The sequence below is a fragment of the Aquila chrysaetos genome, chromosome 6 (genome assembly GCF_900496995.4).
Source record: "Aquila chrysaetos chrysaetos chromosome 6, bAquChr1.4, whole genome shotgun sequence".
Taxonomy (NCBI): domain Eukaryota; kingdom Metazoa; phylum Chordata; class Aves; order Accipitriformes; family Accipitridae; genus Aquila; species Aquila chrysaetos.
The window spans coordinates 10,384,678-10,405,059 of record NC_044009.1 but is presented as its reverse complement, the minus strand read 5'-3'; the positions used below and the strand labels follow the sequence as shown (position 1 = coordinate 10,405,059).

The 20,382-nt window shown below is 50.8% G+C and overlaps 1 protein-coding gene across 2 annotated transcripts in view; it reads left to right on the top strand.

Moving 5' to 3' along the window:
* Positions 1-20,382, top strand: part of COL6A2 (collagen type VI alpha 2 chain) — a 31,803-nt gene that overhangs the window by 9,832 nt on the left and 1,589 nt on the right. Inside the window, exons 4-28 of one of the 2 annotated variants that reach the window (XM_030017754.1) lie at positions 398-418; positions 1,141-1,206; positions 1,764-1,817; positions 1,930-1,974; positions 2,174-2,200; positions 2,473-2,499; positions 2,602-2,646; positions 3,857-3,910; positions 4,293-4,355; positions 4,621-4,683; positions 5,610-5,699; positions 6,575-6,637; positions 7,044-7,106; positions 7,250-7,312; positions 7,858-7,920; positions 8,338-8,388; positions 8,785-8,820; positions 9,205-9,267; positions 9,499-9,561; positions 9,851-9,886; positions 10,145-10,190; positions 10,774-10,926; positions 11,185-11,637; positions 11,969-12,007; positions 14,976-20,376. In XM_030017754.1, the coding sequence (XP_029873614.1) occupies positions 398-418; positions 1,141-1,206; positions 1,764-1,817; positions 1,930-1,974; positions 2,174-2,200; positions 2,473-2,499; positions 2,602-2,646; positions 3,857-3,910; positions 4,293-4,355; positions 4,621-4,683; positions 5,610-5,699; positions 6,575-6,637; positions 7,044-7,106; positions 7,250-7,312; positions 7,858-7,920; positions 8,338-8,388; positions 8,785-8,820; positions 9,205-9,267; positions 9,499-9,561; positions 9,851-9,886; positions 10,145-10,190; positions 10,774-10,926; positions 11,185-11,637; positions 11,969-12,007; positions 14,976-15,271 (2,043 nt within the window). In that variant the 3' untranslated portion in view covers positions 15,272-20,376. Of the gene's footprint in view, positions 1-397; positions 419-1,140; positions 1,207-1,763; positions 1,818-1,929; positions 1,975-2,173; positions 2,201-2,472; positions 2,500-2,601; positions 2,647-3,856; positions 3,911-4,292; positions 4,356-4,620; positions 4,684-5,609; positions 5,700-6,574; positions 6,638-7,043; positions 7,107-7,249; positions 7,313-7,857; positions 7,921-8,337; positions 8,389-8,784; positions 8,821-9,204; positions 9,268-9,498; positions 9,562-9,850; positions 9,887-10,144; positions 10,191-10,773; positions 10,927-11,184; positions 11,638-11,968; positions 12,008-14,975; positions 20,377-20,382 lie in introns of those variants that run through there. The other variant, XM_030017753.1, reaches the window with a different exon arrangement.

Below are 20,382 nucleotides of genomic sequence, written 5' to 3'. Positions count from 1 at the left end.
GCCAAATGGAGTCTCGAGCATCTCTGGTTTCTCTGGTTAGGTGCTTCACCAGGGCTCCTTGGTTTGTGCCTCTGTTCCCTGGCATGTCTGGGCAGGCTACCACCCTAGTCCTGGCTCTTGCTCAAGGCCAGACCCATACCCCAGCCTGCTCCCCATCCAGCGGCGTGTGGAAGAGTGTGCAGCACTGAGACGTGTGCTCACCATCAGCATGGTCTTTGAGGCCCCACCTGTGAGACACTGTTAAACGGGGACTCTGCTGAGAACGTCTTTAAAGCCACGGGACCTTTACCACCTCCTCTCCCTTACCATCACACACACCTCCAAGGGTGTGATGCTGTTTTTCTCTGGGGGCTGACCACCTTAACTGATTCTGTTCATCCTGTTTTCTCCTTTGCAGAAACACGAAGCCTACGGAGAGGTGAGTGAGCAGCATCTTTATACCATTGCCACATGACACAGGTTTAAGTTGCCTCTCTTAGAGAAGACCAGCTCATACCCCAAAGTAGCAGGCCAGATCTTGCAGCGAGCTGCATGGGATGGTTCTCTGCCTGCCTGTGGATCAGTGCAGAGCTTGGGAATCTATCTCCTTACAAAGTGGTTAAAATGGCATACTGGACCCTTCGCTTTCTGCCTCGCCCTCATCTGCAATGAATTCAGGTCTATTGAATAGACTCATTTTATCACTTTGGAGGCAGGTTTTGTAGGTGCTCTGCAAGCTGAAGTTCCTGCCCTGCTGGTGTCACATGGACAGGGTTTGGCATACATAGGGAGGAGTGTGCAGAGCGGTGCTCTAAAGAGCATGCATATCCCCTGATGGCCCCAGAAGAGCAAGTCCACACAACCTCGCCTGACACTTAGCAGTCCTGTTCTTTCAGTTTGGGCCCAGAGCCAAGCCATAATGAACATGCATGTGGCAACATTCTGCTTTTAATTTACAAGCAGCATTTTTCTGCATGCTTGTTGCTGCCTCAACTCTGACCCAGCTGGAGACATAGTAGTTTTTAGCACTGTGGTCACAGGGACAGGTGCGTGGAGAGCCATGGTGCAGAGCTGAGCTTCGGGTGCACACTGGCTCACCACGTGAAGCAGCCGGCATGCTGCAGTGCCGCAGTTACACCTCCTGTTTAATTTGTATTTCAGTGCTACAGGATGAGCTGCCTGGAGATTGCAGGTCCGCCTGGTCCCAAGGGATATCGAGGGCAGAAGGTAAGTCACCCTAACCTGTGGGAAGAGAATAATGCCAGTATCTGCCACAAACACTGCAGGACACCCTAGATCCCATCTCAGCTGCAGCAGCCTTCACAGGTGTAGCACCCAGGTGGGAAATAACTCCCCAGCATCTGTCTTGGCCCTGGGAGACTGCTGTGCTGCAGGGAATGGAGCACACAGCCATGTGTGCCAAGGCTGATGCATTGACAGCAGTGCAGAGAGGCATCCAAGCATCGGCCGTGCCAGCCACAGCTGGCATCTTCAGCACCTGAGAAAAACAGGAGTGAGGCAGCAGTTGTCTCCAATTCTCCCATCCTCAAGAGCAGAGCTTTCACATGTGCAGGGTGTCCCACTCTCCTGCCCTCAGCTCTGTGTCCTCCCCTCCCCACACAGCCTTTCCCCAACTTCCCTGGAATAAAGCAGGTCCCGCTCCACCAGCACACTGCCCCAAGCTCTGTAGGAACAGCCACAGTGAGCCTGATGCTCCTAGAAATTGCCATTTTCTCACAGCCAGCACCAAGCCCTGACTTATGCTGGGTTTTTTCTTTCCTTAGGGTGCAAAGGGGAACATGGGTGAGCCGGGCTCCCCTGGGCTGAAGGGACGACAGGTAAGTTGTGGAAAGTCCCTTCCCCACTGCAGCCAGCAGTGCTGTCCCTGCATTAGCTGGGGCCACATGTCTGCTGTGCCTGAGCTAACTCTCCATGTCTTCTTCCCCTAAGGGTGACCCGGGTATTGAAGGTCCAATCGGATACCCTGGTCCCAAGGTAAGAATCCCATAGCCAGTGACTGAGCTCTTTGCATTCATTGATTTTTGGTAAAGCAGGGGGAGCGCTGCTTCTCCCTCTCCACCTGCCTGTTTCCTACCCGCGCCCCCCCCACAACCCCCCCCCGTATGCTGCTGCCTCGGCTCCTGCTTATCCCCAGGCACCAACACAGCCGCCTTCTTCTTTTCTTTTTGTCTAGGGTGTCCCAGGACTGAAAGGAGAGAAGGTGAGAAAGAAGAGACCAAATGGCTGTCCGGGCACTTGGCAGGGGATGCACACCTTTCTGTTGCAAAGAGGGAGAGTTTGGCTGTAATGGAGAGAATAACAACCCTGTTAATAAGTAATTGCAGACATGGGGAGGGATTTCCAGGGGCATCCCAAAGCCTGTCTCCTTCAGGCATTGCTTGTGATCTTGTGAAGTGTTGGTGTTTTTACTGAGCTAAATGGGTGGGAGGGATGTAGGCAGACTGGCTGACTCCTGTCCTCTTCTTCCCCCAGGGTGAGATTGGATCCGATGGACGGAGGGTAAGAAAGGATATTTTCTAACTTGCATGTTGTTCCAGCTACCAACCCTTGAGTGTGCGTTAACAGATTGCTGATCCCTCTTCTTTTCCCCCTCGATCCCAGGGTGCCGCTGGTTTGGCAGGCAGAAACGGCACCGATGGACAGAAGGTAACAGCACTGTAATGTTGCTCCTGATGTTTCATTTCTTTACCCCACCTTGTCCCCACAGATTGTTTTGTTTATCCCATCCCACATGGCTAGCTTTTTGTTTTGACTGAGGTTTCTATGAACTTATTTGCAGATTATTCTGCATGTTGTGTAGAAATATGTGAACCAGCTGGAGATGAACTAATTCAGGTCACAGAAGTGCTATCCCCTCATCAGCAAGCTCTCTGCAGGAACTAGATGTGTAACTGGGGCTGTGCTCCTGCTGCAGGAGGTGACACGGCCGGATCGTCTGGGTGCAGAGATCTCATCTTGAGTGTTAGTGACCCCTACAGGACACGTACACAGAAAGCTTTGCAAAAATTTGGTTTTCAAGGCAGTTCATCACAGAATCTGAAATTTCATCTCTAAGCCACTGCTTGTTCTTAATATTAAAGCCCTAAAGCCAAGTTCAAGTACCTTGTAACAAAGCCCTGAAATCCTCTGTTCCCTCTGTGGTGAGTGTAGAGGGCCATGACATCCCTTAGATCTGCATGCCATGCAGATGTACTGCGGCAGAATAGCCTAATTTGAGATTATTTCAGCTGGCTTTGTCCGGCCAGTGCACATTGGTTTTCCTCTGCACTTTCTCATATACCCAGCCAAGTACATCTGTGAGATAATACCAGTTCTTCTTCCCGCTCCTTAAATGCCTGCTGAAGCTCTAAAACACTCAAGTCCTTCAGTACCCACCGCTCTCTAGCCAGGGTGAGCTGTCTAAGCACTGCCAGCAAAGCCATTTTGGGGCACAGAGCAAGGCAGTCACTGCTCTCACAGCGTCCATCAGGCAGCATGATGACTGCAGACCTGAGCTGCTCTCACATGAGAGGCACGACAGAGGACTAGCACAGCCATGGACGTGAGTGACCACCAAATCCAGCCTCAAGGGATGTGTCCATCACCCAGGGCATGTGTGCAGGATGAGCTTGCTTGGACTCCCACCAACACCCATGCTACCACTCAGGGCTTTTAGAGTGCTTTCTCCTCCTCCATTTGTCTCTGCACACCACATTCCTGTTTAAGGAATACAGTCACTATTTATTCTCTAGCTGATGACAGGTATGGTCAGCAGATGATGTTAAAAATCAGTAGCCATTAACAAGAAAAGCCATATTTTCCCTTCAGACACCTACAGCTTCTCTGGTTTTTTTTCTTTTGAATGCTATCTCTCCAGGGCAAGCTGGGGAGAATTGGACCACCGGGCTGCAAGGGAGACCCCGGTGACAAGGTAGGAACACTTTACTCTTTCATTCAGCACATCAGTTGTGTAGCTGCTGAATGAGTTGCACATGTAGAAAGATGGCCAACAAAAGGTTACTGGCCCATTTTCCTACCAATTGCATGAGCTGATCCCAGGCCTGGGATCCCCAGAATGCAGAGCACAGCCCGATTTTTTTGTGCCTCCTTTCCATGGGCACGTAAGCTGCGATCCCCCAGTGTCCCTCCCCTCCACATAGAGAGGAGGAGCTGCTCCTTTCATCAACACTAGCAACAAGCAAAACCATTTTAGTCTCTAGAGCAACTTTCTGAGACAGTTGGTTTATTCTGCAGGAAAAGTGCATATTGTTGCAACTGAAAAATGTGTTGTTCTTTGTTCTTTCTCTTCCTAGGGCCCTGATGGCTACCCAGGAGATGCAGGAGACCAAGGTGAAAGAGGAGATGAAGGCGTAAAGGTACAAGTTCTCTGAACAGTGGGGAGAGAGTGTGGCCAGAGGCCACCAGTGGGGACAACTAAACACCATTGCCTGTATTTACTCTTAAACCCTTTGCTACTCATGGAGCCTGTAGGCTCTGGGGTCTGGATGACATCACCAGACACAGGAGCCAAGGGAAGAGCCTTGCTGGCCCTGCTCCTTGGGCTCCTCATGGTGCACATCAGTGGTGCACAGCAACATGTTGATGATGCAGGCAATGACCATTGCTTTCTGGCTCTTTCAGGGAGATCCTGGCCGGCCTGGTCGCAGCGGACCCCCAGGACCTCCAGGAGAAAAAGGAAGCCCGGTAGGTTCATGCAGCTTTCAGATGTTTCCAGTGTCTTACTAGGGTCTGCTCCACATGGCATGGAGCCAGAGCAGTATCAACTGGTGGTCATGGGGCAGCTGCAGCACAAAGATGACTGCTTGCCAAGGCATCCTGGTGATTCTGCAAATTAGCCCACCAGCACAGAGAAAGCACAAGCCCCTGCATGGTCGAGTGAGCTCTGTCACCATGCGTGTCCCCACCAGTACCATAGGAAATGTCATGTGGGTAACAGGAGAGGGGACTGTGCAACTTCCCTGCCGCTGCCCGGAGCAAAATGAGAATGGGTCTCAAGCGTTTGTCCAAAGCAGAGAAAAGCAGGCAAAAAAGACTTAGGAGGATTTACCTTTCTAGCCAATACATTGCACTGCATCTTTCCTCTGCTTTCCATCTTCTCCTGGCCCTGTTTGGCCATGGTCTCCCCTGCCACAATCTCATTACTTCCTCAGTGTTTGTGGCAGTGCCAGTGTTTGCAGGCTGTTTTTATTCATGTGAGTAAACTTTAACAATTAGTTGCTCGGAGATCTAATGCAGGCTTTACCCACTGCACTTGACCTTATAGCAGCCAAAGGGATTGCTATGCTGATGGCTGGTTACTTCAGAGATAGTGGAGAAGGCTGAAATAGCCCTCCGGCTTTAGGCAGGGCTGGACATATGCTGTAAGGAAGAACTGACAAGCCTTTGCCCTGGTTGATGGAGGAAAGGTGACACAGCATCACAGTGCTCCAAGGCTGGAGCCTGTGCACGTACCTTTAACATGCAGGCATGGTGGGTGTGTGGAAACATAAATTATATGCTCATACGCACCCTTGCTCAAGGGTGGACTGCTTGACACAGGACGAGATGTGTGTGTGTGTGTGCACCTTGACCTCTCTTCCAACACATTGTATTTCTTTTTCTTCTCCAAGGGACTTCCAGGCAACCCTGGACCTCAAGGGCCTCCTGGAAGTAAGGGAAGAAGAGGTGAAGCGGGACCTCCTGGACCCAAAGGAGAGCCTGTAAGTGTCTGAATAGCTCTCTGGACAGTGGGCACACCATGGGAGCCTGATGCAGTTTCATGGATGAGCTCTGAGAAACTGCTCCATTTAACCTGCCTGCCCTGTCTTCTGCATCCCAAAAGATGTGCAGATGCTGATCTCCTTGTCTCCTCCATCTTTACAGAGCAGTACTTCCATAATCCTAAGCCTGATGTTAACCATTTCACCTTAGAGAAGCATCCTGTATTCCCACATAATCACAAATGCCTCTATGGATGCCTGGGGACCCTTTGGCTTTACTCTAGCAAGTTCCCCAAAACTCCAGCTTCTCAGAGGAGCTCACAGAGTCAAGATCTGCTGGCTGTTACAGTAGAGCTCTCTGAAAAGGGCAGCGTCAAACCGCAGCTGTGTCACAACATCAATGGTGCCACACAGACCCAAGCTAATGTGATGGGGCACTGCAAAATTTGGGGAGTGTGTTGGAGATGACATTCCCTGGCAGAATACAGCAGCATGGCTCCACCAACACCAAGAGGCCAGAGCCCAGCCAGCTTGTGTCCTTGTGCAAGATCTGGTGGGGGAAGCAACACTGGATGAGCTGGAAGTAAAGCAGAGTCTTTAATCCTGAGGGAATGAACCACAACTGTTTGTGGTCACTGCAGTGACCACCCTCCTGAAAGAATAGTCTGACTATGGCTTCCCAAAAGCCAAAGGCAAGATCACCCAAGCAGTGCCAGCATGGGCATCCCTGCTCCCCTGCTGCCAGGCACATGGTCACTAAGGGGGCAAGGAGACGTCTCTTGGGCCAGCAGGGAGAAGGCAGGGCAGCCAGGCATCACTGTCCGGGTAGCATCCATCTTTGCATCCCATTTATGTGACTTTCTGTGTCTGTCAAGGGTCGACGTGGAGATCCAGGGACAAAAGGCAGCAAAGGCAGTCCTGGGGCCAAAGGAGAAAGGGTGAGTAAAGCAACTACCCAGACTATTGCAAATGTTCCCAAGGTGCACAAGACTGGGGTGTGTGATGCACTACTGCCCAGCTATGAAGCATCCAACACCAGAGCTGGGAATTGCAGATCCCACTGGGGTCTGCATGTGTGCTCTGCTCCAACTGTGCCCGCTGCCTGCCCTGGTGGCAGCAGGTACAGCCTCCTCTTCCAGGGCTTGATCCAGAGAGGGGATGAAGGGCAGCAAAGCTCAAGGCTGAGACAAGTTCAGAGGGCACACTGCCCTGACACTGTGTTTCAAGCCAAGAAACACCAGATTTGAGAACAGCATCATGCCTGCTCTCTCCAAGGAGCACTGCCATGCACACAAAAAGCATTGGAGACATCCCTGACCAGGAATATCTTTACCCTCCTCACAGGGAGATCCTGGTCCAGAGGGTCCTCGTGGCCTGCCCGGTGAGGTTGGAAGCAAAGGAGCAAGGGTAAGCATGGAGCAGGGGTCAGTGACAGCCGGGAGGGAGGGAGAGTGCTGCTGCCATCCAGAGCAGCTTACCCAGCTCTCCTCCTCATGCACACCTGCTTGTACCTGCCTCTGTATGTTCTTGTGTCTTGTTTTGCTTTTCAGGGAGACCAAGGACTGCCAGGACCTCGAGGCCCTTCAGGTGCTGTGGGAGAGCCAGGCAAGATAGTAAGTCATCCTGGGGCATCTGTGTAACCATATGCTCCCTCTGCGGTAAGAGCTTGCCCTACTGACATAAGCTGGCTGCACTGTACCTCCCAAGGACAGCCTGCCTGATCTTTTCTCAGGGAGGCTCAAAAATTAGCCTAGAGGCCCCTGTCTAGTCCTTCCTGGAGGAAGGAGAAATTGCAGGACCCAGGAGTCCCTGCTTCTCCATCATTCCCAGTCCCAGGTGTTCCCATGACAATGTGGAAGGGACCACATCAGAGCAGGTCACGGGGCAAGGAAAGATGGGGCTCCCTGGGCGCCCATTTGTCCTGGGTCTGTGGTTAGTCCAGCACCCCACTGTGGCAGTAGCGCCGTGACATCTGTGTGGCTCCATGGGATGCAGGAACCCAAGTCAGTCAGTGTCACAGTAACCTCATCAGCAGGGGAGATGGTCCCACAGCATCATCTCAAGAGCTGGTTTCTCCAGCACGGTCCCCTGTGCAGCCGGGGAGCCGCAGGGAACATGCTCACTCAATCCCTCTGCTCTCCCCAACGCTATCCTGCAGGGATCACGTGGGGACCCTGGTGACTTGGGCCTAAGAGGTGATGCCGGACCACCAGGACCGAAGGTAAAGTCCCTGAATGCAACTCTGCATTTGAAAGGGTATTTTTGTGTGCTTTTTTGTTGTTGTTTTAAAAAAATGCAGTTTCCACTGCAGAAACTTGTGTGCCTCAGGAACTGAATGGCTCAAACCTGAGCCTCCATATGGGGCAGAGATGTAGTTCTTGCTCTGGCCAAGGCAGCTCTGATTATATCCCTCACCCTGCACAGATTCAGGGGTGTCCCTGGCATGTGACATCCCCAAGACCCTGCAAAGCCTTGCTCTGCACAGCCATTCTCAGTGTTTCAGGGCCAGCTGCAGAAGTCATGGCTCCTGGTGGTGTCTCACCCCGAGAGAAGATGAAAACTGCTCTGGCTGTCCCTGGCATCGCCAGGTCAGAAAGGTCGGGTTTAGTTTCTGATGGGTCATTTTTTTCTACCAAAGGGTGACAGAGGCAGACCTGGCTTTAGCTACCCTGGACCCAGAGGACCACAGGTATGTATGCCTTGTCCAGCACAGATGTATGTGCCGTGAGGAATCCTGTTTCGGTGGAGGTTGCTGTTGGAGCTGAGCAGCCTGGGAGAAGAGGGAAGGAGGAAGAAAAATGAACAGAGTCACAAAAAAACGTGGACCCCGCAAAGGGGGTGATGGGGGCTGAAGACTGGGACTGAACCTGGCTGCAGCTCCATCAGCCTTGTGGCAGAGGTGCTGGGGACCCCAACCTCAATGGCAGTAATGGGGAGGCGGCTGTGCCCACCACCCCAACCATCAGCCTGAAGCTACACCTGCTGTTCAGCTTTGTGCCCCTCACTGCAAACTTCAGATGCATGCGTGCACAGTGCGGGGCCAGTACCGGTCAGGTGCTGACCTCTCCTTCCTCTCCCTTCGCAGGGTGACAAGGGTGAGAAGGGGCAGCCAGGACCCAAGGTGAGTGTGTTTGTCTCCATCGCCTGTTTTTTTGTATTGACTGAAATGCTGACTAGTTGTCGCGCGACCCTCGGGGTGCATGGCCAGGGAGCCTGTCCTGCTGGAAGCTGCCCTGGCTATTCCCTGCAGCTGCAGAGCCTGGGTATATCTCCCAAGCCCATCTCCTTTTGAAACCATCTGAAATATGCTTTGCAAAACTTCTTTATTCTTAGTTAATGCCTATGTAAACACCATTTATTTACTCTATGCTGAGCTGCTGGTTTAGAGGGTGCTGTCCCGGGCCAGGCAGGCATGTGGTTTTGATGGGCTCATAGCAGTAGTGCCTCCGCCTGAGCACATCCAGATGTGCTCCATGCCAGATCTGTTTCTCCTTCCTTTGAGCAGGGAATAAGAGGTGAGCTTGGACCAAAAGGAGTGCAAGGGACCAAAGGAGCGAAGGGGGAACCGGTAAGCAGACTTCCCGTACTGCCCGCGGGGTCAGCATCCCCCTCCCACACCTCTGGGAGGCGTGCTGGGGATGGCGCTGCCCACTCTCCTGCCTGCCCTGTGTCCCCAGGCTGGTGACCACACTTAGCAGGGCTGTGCCTGACAAGGAGGTCAGGAGGAGCCCCAAACACCAGAGGCTGCATCACCAGCCTTGCTGAGGAAATATTTGACCGTTCCTTGTTTTTTCCCCAGGGTGACCCTGGTCCGGGAGGGGAGCCTGGTCTCCGCGGTCCAACTGGAGAAGCAGGCCCCGAGGTACAATACCATTCTGTCATGTCTGAGCAGATGTTCCAGCCCCCTCCCCTCGTCCTCACTTCTCCTTGATGCTCTAAAGCCCAGCAGACCCCAGTGGGTCTCCCCACAGCAGGACTTGCTGGAGGGGACACCAGCTGCCAAATGTGTCTGCTGTCTCCCCATGAGGCTTTCCTACCCTTCTCATGGCAGAACTCTGCAAAAAGCCGTGTTTTGATGGCTCTGATGTCTAGTTCCCAAAAAGGAAACTCATGGGAAAACTGTGCCTGAAATCCCTGTGCTCTCCTTACAGGGGACCCCTGGCCCACCCGGAGATCCTGGCCTCACTGTAAGTAGCACTGCTCTGCAGCCCCTGGTGCTCTTCCTCCTGGAGCAACTGTGGCTTTGCCGTGCACAGCCTGAGAACAAAACAGGGTGTCAAGTCCTGCCACTGCCCAGCAGAGGTGGCCTGTGGCTTCCCAGGGGAGCCAAGGAAAGAGTGGAGCAGGCCAGCTGGGTGGGAAGGTGAAGGGGAGCCTTTCCCTTAGAGGGGACAGATGTTGCATAAGGGGAGGGAGGCACTCACCCTGCACCCCTTCGCTGGCAGGACTGCGACGTGATGACCTACGTGCGAGAGACATGCGGATGCTGTGGTGAGTGGACCATCACCTCTCCCCAGGGCAGGGGAGTGACCACTCGAGGGATGGAGAAAAGGGGTCACCAGAGGCTGCCTCCTACCTCAGGAGCTCCCTTGAGGGAGCTCTGCCCCGTGAGCTGCCCTTTGCACTGAACTGCCAGCATGGCAGGCTCTTTGCTGCTCTGCACAGCACTGCACCCTGCAGAGGAGGCAGCGCGGGAAGTCCTTCCCTGCTCACCCCGGTCCCAGCCCACCACTGAGTCCAGTGGCACTGCAGAGGTAGCCTGGCTTACCTCCCAAAATTTAGCTCTGCCATCGCAGGAGCAGTAAGCTGTAATATAGAGTTGCATGGTCCACATAATAGGATAGAGTCTATTACATAGCAAGATTTAAAAGGTTTCTTTTGATATACGTCAACAGAAAGATGCATGTGAAATCCTCCCTAGGCTGCCAGCTGTGGGCAGCACCACAAACCCTGTGGGTGCTTGGTGTGATGCTAACTGTCTCCATCTTTCCGTAGATGGTCTCTTCTGCCCTGGTGGCTCTTGTTCCCACCATCATTGACCTTTGTGTTTTCCTCCTTCTGTCCCTCTCCCCAGACTGTGAGAAGCGCTGCGGTGCCCTGGATATCATGTTCGTCATAGACAGCTCAGAGAGTATTGGCTACACCAACTTCACCCTGGAGAAAAATTTTGTTGTCAACGTGGTCAGCCGGCTGGGGTCTATTGCCAAGGACCCCAAGTCGCAGACAGGTCTGGACTGTGTGGGGACAGAGTGGGGCATGGGGAAAAGAAAAGGGTCTTGGATCCCTCCAGCTTCCATGTTTGTCTGTAGCTGCCCTGGGCTGCAATCCATCTGTCCATCATTTTCACAGCAGTTTCTGCTCTTCCCTCTTCCCTTCCCAGCTTTGTAGGCCAATCAGGCAGCTCTTTGCTGATAGGAAAGTTTGCTGACTTTCTCCACTTTTCACTGAGGATGCAAAGCTAAGTAACATGATGCTTCATTGGCAGGTGCCCGTGTTGGGGTGGTGCAGTACAGTCACGAGGGGACCTTCGAAGCCATCAAGCTTGATGATGAGCGCATTGATTCACTGTCAAGCTTCAAGGAAGCAGTGAAGCGCCTGGAGTGGATTGCTGGAGGCACCTGGACACCATCTGCCCTTCAGTTTGCCTACAACAAGCTCATCAAGGAAAGCAGGCGAGAGAAAGCCCAGGTCTTTGCTGTGGTGATCACAGATGGGCGCTACGATCCCCGGGATGATGACAAGAACCTAGGGGCTCTTTGCGGTAGAGATGTGGTCGTCAACACCATTGGCATTGGAGACATGTTTGATCAGCCAGAACAGAGCGAGACCCTGGTCTCCATTGCCTGCAATGAACCCCAGCGAGTCCAGAAGATGAGGCTCTTCTCAGACCTGGTGGCGGAGGAATTCATTGACAAGATGGAAGACGTGCTCTGCCCAGGTCTGTACCTGTCCTTGCACAATTCTTACTGGAACTGGAGTTTTCACCCCCAGGGTTTGGGGTGAGGGACATGGTGCATTGCAACGATTGCAGATACAGTGTGTCCCAGCAGGTTGGCCAATAGCTCATAAGCTGGGTCATTCATGGTGGGGGCTGACCTTTATGTAGCCCTGGATGAACACTCCTTCCTCAGATACGGGCCAGCCTTTTGGGGCAGTCCTTTGGAGTCCTTTCCCCTTGTAAGAGACCTTGCCCTGCCACCCTAACTGTGCAAGCTGTGAAGGGGGATGGCAGCACATCACTCAGTTTTCCTTGTTTCTTTTCCTTCCAGATCCACAGATCGTCTGCCCTGAGCTGCCCTGTCAGACAGGTAAACATTACAAGTAGCTCCATGCCATCTGCACAAAGTGGTAGGTCCGGGGGAGAGTGCACAAGGCTCAGGAGTGGGAGGGGGGTGTGCAACCCTGTTCATTCCCTTTGGATGGCAGGAGTTCAGGAAATAGTGTTACTTTATGTGAGGAGAGGCTCCAGGGTTTCACCTCCTGCTCTTTTCCTGTCTCTCTGAGTTCTGTGCGCAGGTAGGTACAAGTGTACCCTGTTAGTGCACCAGTGTGGCTCAGCCCTGATATTTCTTCCTGTCCCAGTTTCTGGGAGCCACCAGGTTTTGACTTCCAACCTCAGCAATTAATTTTTCACTTGTTCCATGTCTCTATTATACATCAAGTCAAAAACCCCTTGCTAAACTCTCCCGCCCATGTGACCTTTGAAATGCAGAGCCCAACCTGCAGCACTGGGCAGGACGCTCCGTGGGAGTGACAAGGGCAGAGCAGGGGGTAGGGACCATTTGGAAAATGACACTACAGTGGACCCAAAGCTTTGGCTTCTCTAACGCTGGCTGTATTTAATTAACAATTAACTCAGGGTGTTGGATTAAAGGAAAAAGGCTGTAAGGATCCTCTGGTATAAAGGAGACAGCTGCTGCTCGCTGCAGGTAGCTTTACTTGATCACATTTTGCTTGTTAAGAGGTAGATCTGCAACCTGAATTCCTAGAGATCCTGTCTGTCTGAGTCTCTGTGCCTGTTTAAATACAATAGATGCACTATTTGCTGATACATACAAAGCTTATAAGGGACGAAGTTTTGCCAGTTCTTCCAATTTTTATCTCTACTCTTGCCGTGAATGTTTTTGTGAAAGTCCCCAGCTTCAACTCAGTCTTCTACAGAATCTCAGATTTCATTTTCAAAGTAGTCCCTTTGTTTCCATACAAAGCAAAGGAAAACTGGTCCCAGGATGCTCAGAAATCTGAAGACAGAAAAGCTATAATTATTCCAATCTAAAACCTCTCACTACTTTGAGTATTTGCACCTGGCCATGCAGAGAGCACAATGTCCAGCCGTGATGCTGAGCTATCCACACAGGCTCCTTTGCAGTGTCATCTAAGGAGCTTTGTCCTGCGGATCCGTGCACAAGGAGGCGACTTCCCCATGCCACACTGCTGACTGCTCAGGTGTCTTCAAAGGTTTTGGTCTTTGCAGCCTCTCTGTTTCTGAGGAACACTGCAGGAGAGAGACTGATCCAAGCAGTGCCGCACTCATGTTCTCCTAGGCTTGGGCCATCAAAGCCTTCCAAAGCAAGGTGAAGTTGGCAGTCCTTTCCCTGTAGTGCACTTGGGTGTTTCTGTTCCTGATGCAAGGTGAGAACAGTTCACTGGTACCTGACAGTCCTGGGGACCAGAGCAGAAATGGCTTGAGGAGGCATCTGAGGGGGTTCCCTCTTGGGCGAATCTCTCAATCCTTGCCGTAGGCAGGCCAGGTCAAGTGCAGGCCCTACATCTGCACCCCAGAGGACATGGGAGGTGGAGTGACGTGGCTGGGTAGGTGTGGCCTTCCTGTGAAAGTGCCAGTACACCCATCTCAGCATGGGCAAAAGTTGTCCTGGTGTGCAAGGATCTGTGCTAGGCCTGGTAGACCAAGTTTTAAGTGATACCCAGGGATTCGGTGGCCTTTGGGCAAAGCGCCTTCCACGTGCCGCACTGGGCGGTGCGTGATGCTTTGCCATCATCATCTAGAAGGATTTGCAATGAACACTTTTGTGTAGTGGCAAGGGAACGTGTTGGATGGGATGTGACAGAGCCTGGGGCTTCCCTGTTCAGTGCTCAGCTTCCTCCAGTTTTCTGAGAACATCTCAAGAGTTGGTGCCAATTCACCTGCAAACCCTTTGGATGGAGATGATGCCCTTCGCAGGGTATGTGAGTGAGCTTTGTGCACATCCAATGTGCATGTCCAGTCATAGATAGGCCAGACAGGTTCAGGTCAGGGAGGCAGCTACACCCAGCCCTGATCTTGGCCCCACGGCTGTCGAAGTTGCAGTCCTGGCATTTTAAGGAGCAAATCAATTGCACATGCCAGGTATCCTGGCTCCAGCCTGGGTATTGTCAGCAAAGCACAGAGAGGGACAGGTATTACATACACCCCGGCTTCCTCCCCGCTGCCTTGCAGAGCCAGGCACGTTGCCATTTCAGGTTCACATCTGCAGATGAAGGCATGCTTTGCCTAAGGAAATGCAGGTTTTCCTGTTTTCAGGGCAGACCCTCGTCTCCCTTTTACCACCCATCAATTACTGTGGTGCTAACAGGATGCTGGAGTGTTAAATGGGTTAAATGCTGAGCAAATCTGAACTGACCACTTGCTTCATAGAAAACGCATGATGCTCTGCGAAGCTCTTTCTAACCCACGCAAAAGGCTTGGCTTTGAGCTTTGGGATTTTATTCGAATTTAATTCAGCATAGCCAGGTGGAGATGGAGGCTCTTGGGGTCCTGACTAGCCCAGACACTGCACAGGAGCATTGCACACCGCAGGGCAGTAATTCTAGCCAACGCGCAGTAGGCTGAGTGCCAGGCAAGGAGTTCACACAATGCTGTCCCTTAGATGCCTTTCTGGCTGTACAGTATCATGTGTACAGTTTGCACCTTAGCAGAGTTCAGAGCTACCTGATGGCTGAATCCCATAGGCAGAAAGAAGTTGGACCCTGTGGCCCTCTTCCTGAGCACTGCTCTTTCTCCATCATGCCTATGCTGGAGGAAGGAACTGGGCAGTTAAGGTTTCATGTAATCTTCTGAGGTCTCTCGGTTGATGTGTGAGTGATTTCAGTACAAATCCCACAGTTCCCCAGATAAATGTGGCAGAAAGATTTAAAATCTGGCTTTGGTCTTTGCTTCTCTGTCCTCGTTAGCTCTGTTCTTCTCTGGTGCAGTGCACGTAGGAAAGCCAGGTAGCTTTCAGAGACACAGCCATTGCTAGCAAGCCCTGAAAATATTCTTTTGACGCTCACTTGCAGATGACAGGAACCCTGGGAACATAAACCCACTTATTTTCCGCCCCATGGAAGAGGGAGTCAACATAGATTTCCCCAGCACCATACATTCGATCGCCCAGTTCCTAAACTCCACGCGGGAAACCCAGGACCCCAGCATGTACACCCAGCTGGTGGCCACTTTGGCCTTTACCGCCGAAAAAGCCAAGTTTGCCACTGGAAATGAGCGGCAAGAGTGGATGGACTTGTTCATTGACACCTTCAAAATGGTGCACAGCGAGATTGTGGGGGACCCAGAAACTGTGCTAGGGCTTTGCTGACATCTCTGTTAGAGATCACGTGAAGTGGGTGGAGAAAGAGGTTGAGTGGAGGTGGTAATCATCTTTCCTTGAGTGCCTGTTTGGCAGAGGGGACAGGCACATTGGTAGATGCTTTTAGTTTAGGAGAAACACAGGCAGTGAAATGGCTTGGTTGCGCTCAGCTAGGGATGTGACGTGAGGGGCAGTCCTCTCCGGCTTGGCTGGCTGATGAGCATGGCGGCTTTCCCCAGTGATGTCAAGAGATGCTCTTGCTTTGCCCACTGCCTTTCTGCAGAGGACCTGCACTGCCTCAGTCTCTGAGCCAGCCACACTGCTCCCTTCCAGCCCTCCCATGCTTCCACCCTGCTCCAGCAGGCTAGCATGTCCCAGCCCTCAGCCACGTGTGAGCACCAGCCTTCACCAAGGAGGCTGCCGGCACATGTGTGTCTGAGGGCCAGACTGAACCCCTCAATGCACTTTTCCCATGCCTTCCTATGTATGTATTTGCTGACCGCTTCTGAAGCATCTTCTGCATCCTCTCGCTGGGTTACTGTGAGGGCTGTCTTCAGGTCCTGCAAACCATTTGTGTGGCAAAGCAAGGTGTATCTCCTCTTGCCGCAGTGAGTGTCTCCGAACAACCATTCAGTGGGCAGTTGGGGATATTGAAGGGAAGGAGCAAGCAGTATGGGAGAGGAGGCATCTCTGGCTTTCCATCGAGCACCAAAACCTGGGGAGTGCTTCTCTCAGAAGCTGTATGAGCTCCCTCTGCCTTTTTCTCTGCTTGTACATTTGTGTTTCTTCTGTCTGAATTAGCAACATGTACCTGTTCGTATCCAAGAGGTAGAGGTTATGTAGGGCCAGGCGGTCCAAGGCAAAAATCCAGGACTGTGCAAACCTCTGTGACGCGTTATGTGAGCTATTTAAAAGCAAGTATTTAAACGTGATATAGTATAGCCCATTCAATCCATTCCCAGTGCTAGTTTGGTTCAGAGAGACTACAGACCCACCACTTGTGCTGCAGGTATGTGCACTTAGACAAGGAGTGATATGTCCACGAGCTCAGCTGCCCCTGGTTTTCACAAAAAGTCAGGCAGGTGACTGCCATTCCTGCCTCCAGAATAACTACTGGCCTCCCAAGCCCTAAGAAGAGAAAACAGCATTTCATGTGCAGACACAAGAGGAAGTGCTTACTGCCAGCAAGTGAATTCTGCAGCCTCTCTAACTGACATGGTATTATTGCAATAAAGTATACTGAGCAAATGTCATATTTAATGGGCAGAAGGGAGATGTATGGTCTTCAAAAATGGGGTTGGGCTGTAATGTTTCCAGGTGTGCAAAGTGGAGCCAGTTGCCAAGCTCAGGCGTGGGAATTGGAATGAGGAACTTACCCGCTTGGAACTTCTTACAGTCTTTTCAACATCTGGGGTTTGCCAGTCTAGGCTAGAAGCCATCCAGCAACAGGCACGCAGGGAAGATGTTTATGTCACTCAGCACATGAGCAGATCATACACACTGCACAAAAATAATCTTTCTCCCAAGGTTTCAGCACTTTTTGCTCCCAGTCTATAGGGACAGGGAGCTTAGAACTGCTATTGGCATATAATAGAGGGAAAAGAGTTCAGATAGCTTTACGTGGTGTGTTCTGTGTTTTAGGTGAAGGCAAAAGGATCAGCCTGTGTCTGAGTCCATATGCTAGCATCTGATCATAATCCACATGTTCTGGATAGTCTGTGCAAAGCCAAGCTCCCTACTCTGTTTTGATTTTTACCCCAAAATTAGTGTGTGACTTAGCTGGCTGGGATGCAAGTAAGAGGACTGAACTCAGAATAGTTAAGCTGCTCCAGCCATGATGCTAGAGGAAAAGCTCCCAAAACCCACTGATTTGAAGAGAACATCTCAGGGCTGGGATGTTTTGCTGAACAACACAAGGATTCAGCAAGACTTCAGCAAAGGGGGTGTTTATTTCATTTCATCACACAGTGGCTGTTTATTTCATTTCCTTTGGAAATATTTCCTAGCAAAGCAGTACAACATTGGAAACAAAGGTGTTTTGCTAACACAATCCCGGCTAATCCCTTTGATAGAATCAGATAGATTTCATCACAGCAGTGGTTCCTTCAGTGAAGCTCTTGGGCAAAGGAAGGACACAAGATAAGGGGTTGGGCAAAGGACAGTCCACACTTCCCCAAAGCCATGGGAGGGGTTGTGAAAGGGAGAAGCCCCAGAAAGGGCTGGGAGGTCAGTCCCCATCTCACTGTCACTTTCATCTCCACTGTCAACACTGTGAAACAATAGAGGGAATACAAGTTATGCAGGTTTTTGAAGAAGCAGGAACATGATGTGAATGGGTAGGGTTACTCTGCACATGCATGTAACTAGACGGGTTGCTAATGCAGGAAAATCAATGGTATTTCTGCTTTTTGTGCTATCTCTGTTAGATGTCCTCAGCTGTGTCCTAGCATACAGTACGCAATAGAGTGAGCTGCAGGCATTTGTGCCTTGCTGTAAGCTGCATGAGAAGGACTGGTGCTCCAATTAAAAGCATGATGTGAAGATTTTAGTTGGCCTAATTCACAGTGGTGCCTCTGAGAGCTTATCTCCCAGTTAAGGATGAGAATCTTGTTCCTCACTGCGGGAAAGGGTGCTTGGGTCCTCAGCCTCTCAGAAATAGGAACAAACTGCAACCGAAGCGTGACACTGAGCAGGACAAACCCAAGGTTTTGCTGCACTGCTCGCACCTATGTAACGTTCCCATGAGATAATTCATATGTAAGGGCATCTTACCACACAGCTCAAAGGCAGCCCTCTCCAGTGGTGAGGGCTGAGCAGCAAGAGGAGTCCTGGGGGAGTGCTTCTGCAGGAGAGGCTGCCTAGAGAGCCAGCCGTGTGTTACGCTCTTGCTGAAGACCTGCAGAGTGATGCTGCTCTCCGTTGCTGTCTGCTTAATTAGGAGCTCTCAGGGCTTACTTTGGGTCATGTGGGAGGGGCGTGGATCTTGCTTGTTATCACAAGAAACATGACTACATGTAGACAAGCAAAAGAGAGACAGCCTGGTAAGACTTCTCCAACACAATATGCAGCCCTTACTCCCACCCGCCCACCTCCTCCTGCTTTTGCAGACCCCTGTGTAGATTTTGGACTGTGTGGTTGCAAGGGGCATGCCTTCTTGCCTTTCCCACTTCATGACTGCACAGAGCAGGTGAGGCCCAGGAGTGCAGGCACTGCCAAGGCAAAGTACCCTTGTCGCAGCAGCGCCTGTGTACTGGGAACTGCAGCATCAATGTACCTTTAGACAACATTTCTCATGGAAGGTTGGGCAGAGGTGAGTACGTACCTTTATTGCTTTAAAGGAGTGGAGTATTGCAGTTGAATTTGGAAATACAAGATTCAAAAAGCTCATGGGGGAAAAACATCACTTGGAGATTGGTTTCTACTGCAGTCAGAACTGGCATTGCAAAAGCCTGTCATTCGTAGTAAGGCAATGTACAGTAAGCACCATTCAAGGCATGCCATCATTGTAGATATGTTTTACAGTGTGGGCTAAGGAGAAATGCAAGTCTACAAGGTCAGGGAACATGATACAGAAACAACCACGGATTTTTGCTGTGTCCAGTGAGTTAGGTCAAACCACAAGTACCAGCAGAAGTTCCTGCATCAGGTTTGACTGTTTTATCATGGATGGAAGTGGTGCCAAATAGTCTGCGAGCTCAATGATATGCAGCATCAGAGCTTCTGCTACACTATCTTGTGCTGCTGGATTTATGTTGGATACTGTCTCTGTAGTCTCTGTAGTCTCAAGAATGCATGTATCTACTTTGCTTAAAATACAACTTCACTATTTGCCAAATATTGACGACACATAGTACTCATATACTAAACAGTGATCCATTTGTTGCTCAACTCATACAAGGAATTACACCAGTTCAGCACCCTACCATGCTGAATCCAGGTGTAGCAGCATTCAGCACTGAGGAAGCACTTTGTCAAGTTGGATTTGATCATAGTACAGAAATTCAACCTAATGTGATACTCCTATCCCAAAAGTTACCCCTCGTTGCCAGAAATGGAAGCTCAAGCTGGGGCTGCTCCAGAATCTCCTTTTCCTTGCAAGTCATGCAACACAACATAACATGGACTCCAGGACTTCACTGTTTCAGGATTCAGTCTTAGAGCCACAGAATTGCTTGACAGTAATATGGCCATTGCCCTGCTGCCAACACAGGGGGTGGCCAGCTGCAGCAGGTACATCACAAATCAATACTGCCGTTGCAATTGTATTCCTGACCAGTGCTTTCAGCAGAGAAGGAAACTCAAGAAGAAAATTCAACAGTGCAGAAATGGAAGTGTTTCTCAGAGAAGCAGTGCACGCAGAGGAATACCAAATATGCATAACTACTGCAAAGGGATGAAATAATAGTCCCTAACTAACAGCTGACTCCAAAGATAGCTATTTTCTTCTCCTTTTATTTCTGAGTTCATTCATTGCATATATTCATATGTCCACGTACCGACTTTGTAGACAGGTGCTGTTCTGAGTGCCTGAAGAACAATGTCCCACTGTGTTTCACTCAAATATTGCTCAGTTATATATTACAAAAGCTTCTTTACTATTGAACAGGTGCACCAACAAGGATAGTCTGTTTTCCAACCATATGACCCAACCTTTATAAGCTCTTCAGGAATTAGTGATTGCTGATTAAACTAATCTGGGTGAAAGGTATGAAAATAGCTTTCGTGTGTGAAGAGTAGATCTGAAAGTAAACCACTCTCTAGAAGTAACCGAGAGGTTTGCAGACACTGCCTGCCATTAATCACTGGATATTCCTCTTACAGATAAGAGCTGGAAACTGCTGTAAGAAGGTAGATGTAATTCTGGGACTGAAGTGCACAGACCTGTCTAATATTGTGGAGGTCTGTCATTCATAAAGACCTAGTGCCCAGGAGCTGAGGGCATCAAAAGCAAAGCTCCTACATTACCAGTTGCAAAGACAAGCTTTGGCAGCAGAGCGGGACTGGTCCTTCTTTGGACAAAGATGCACGGAAGTGACTCCAGCCCAAACTGCCCAAGGCAAGCCCCAACCTTATCGTGTAGGCTTTCTTACGCTCCCAACTCTTGTCTTCTTCTTTCTTCT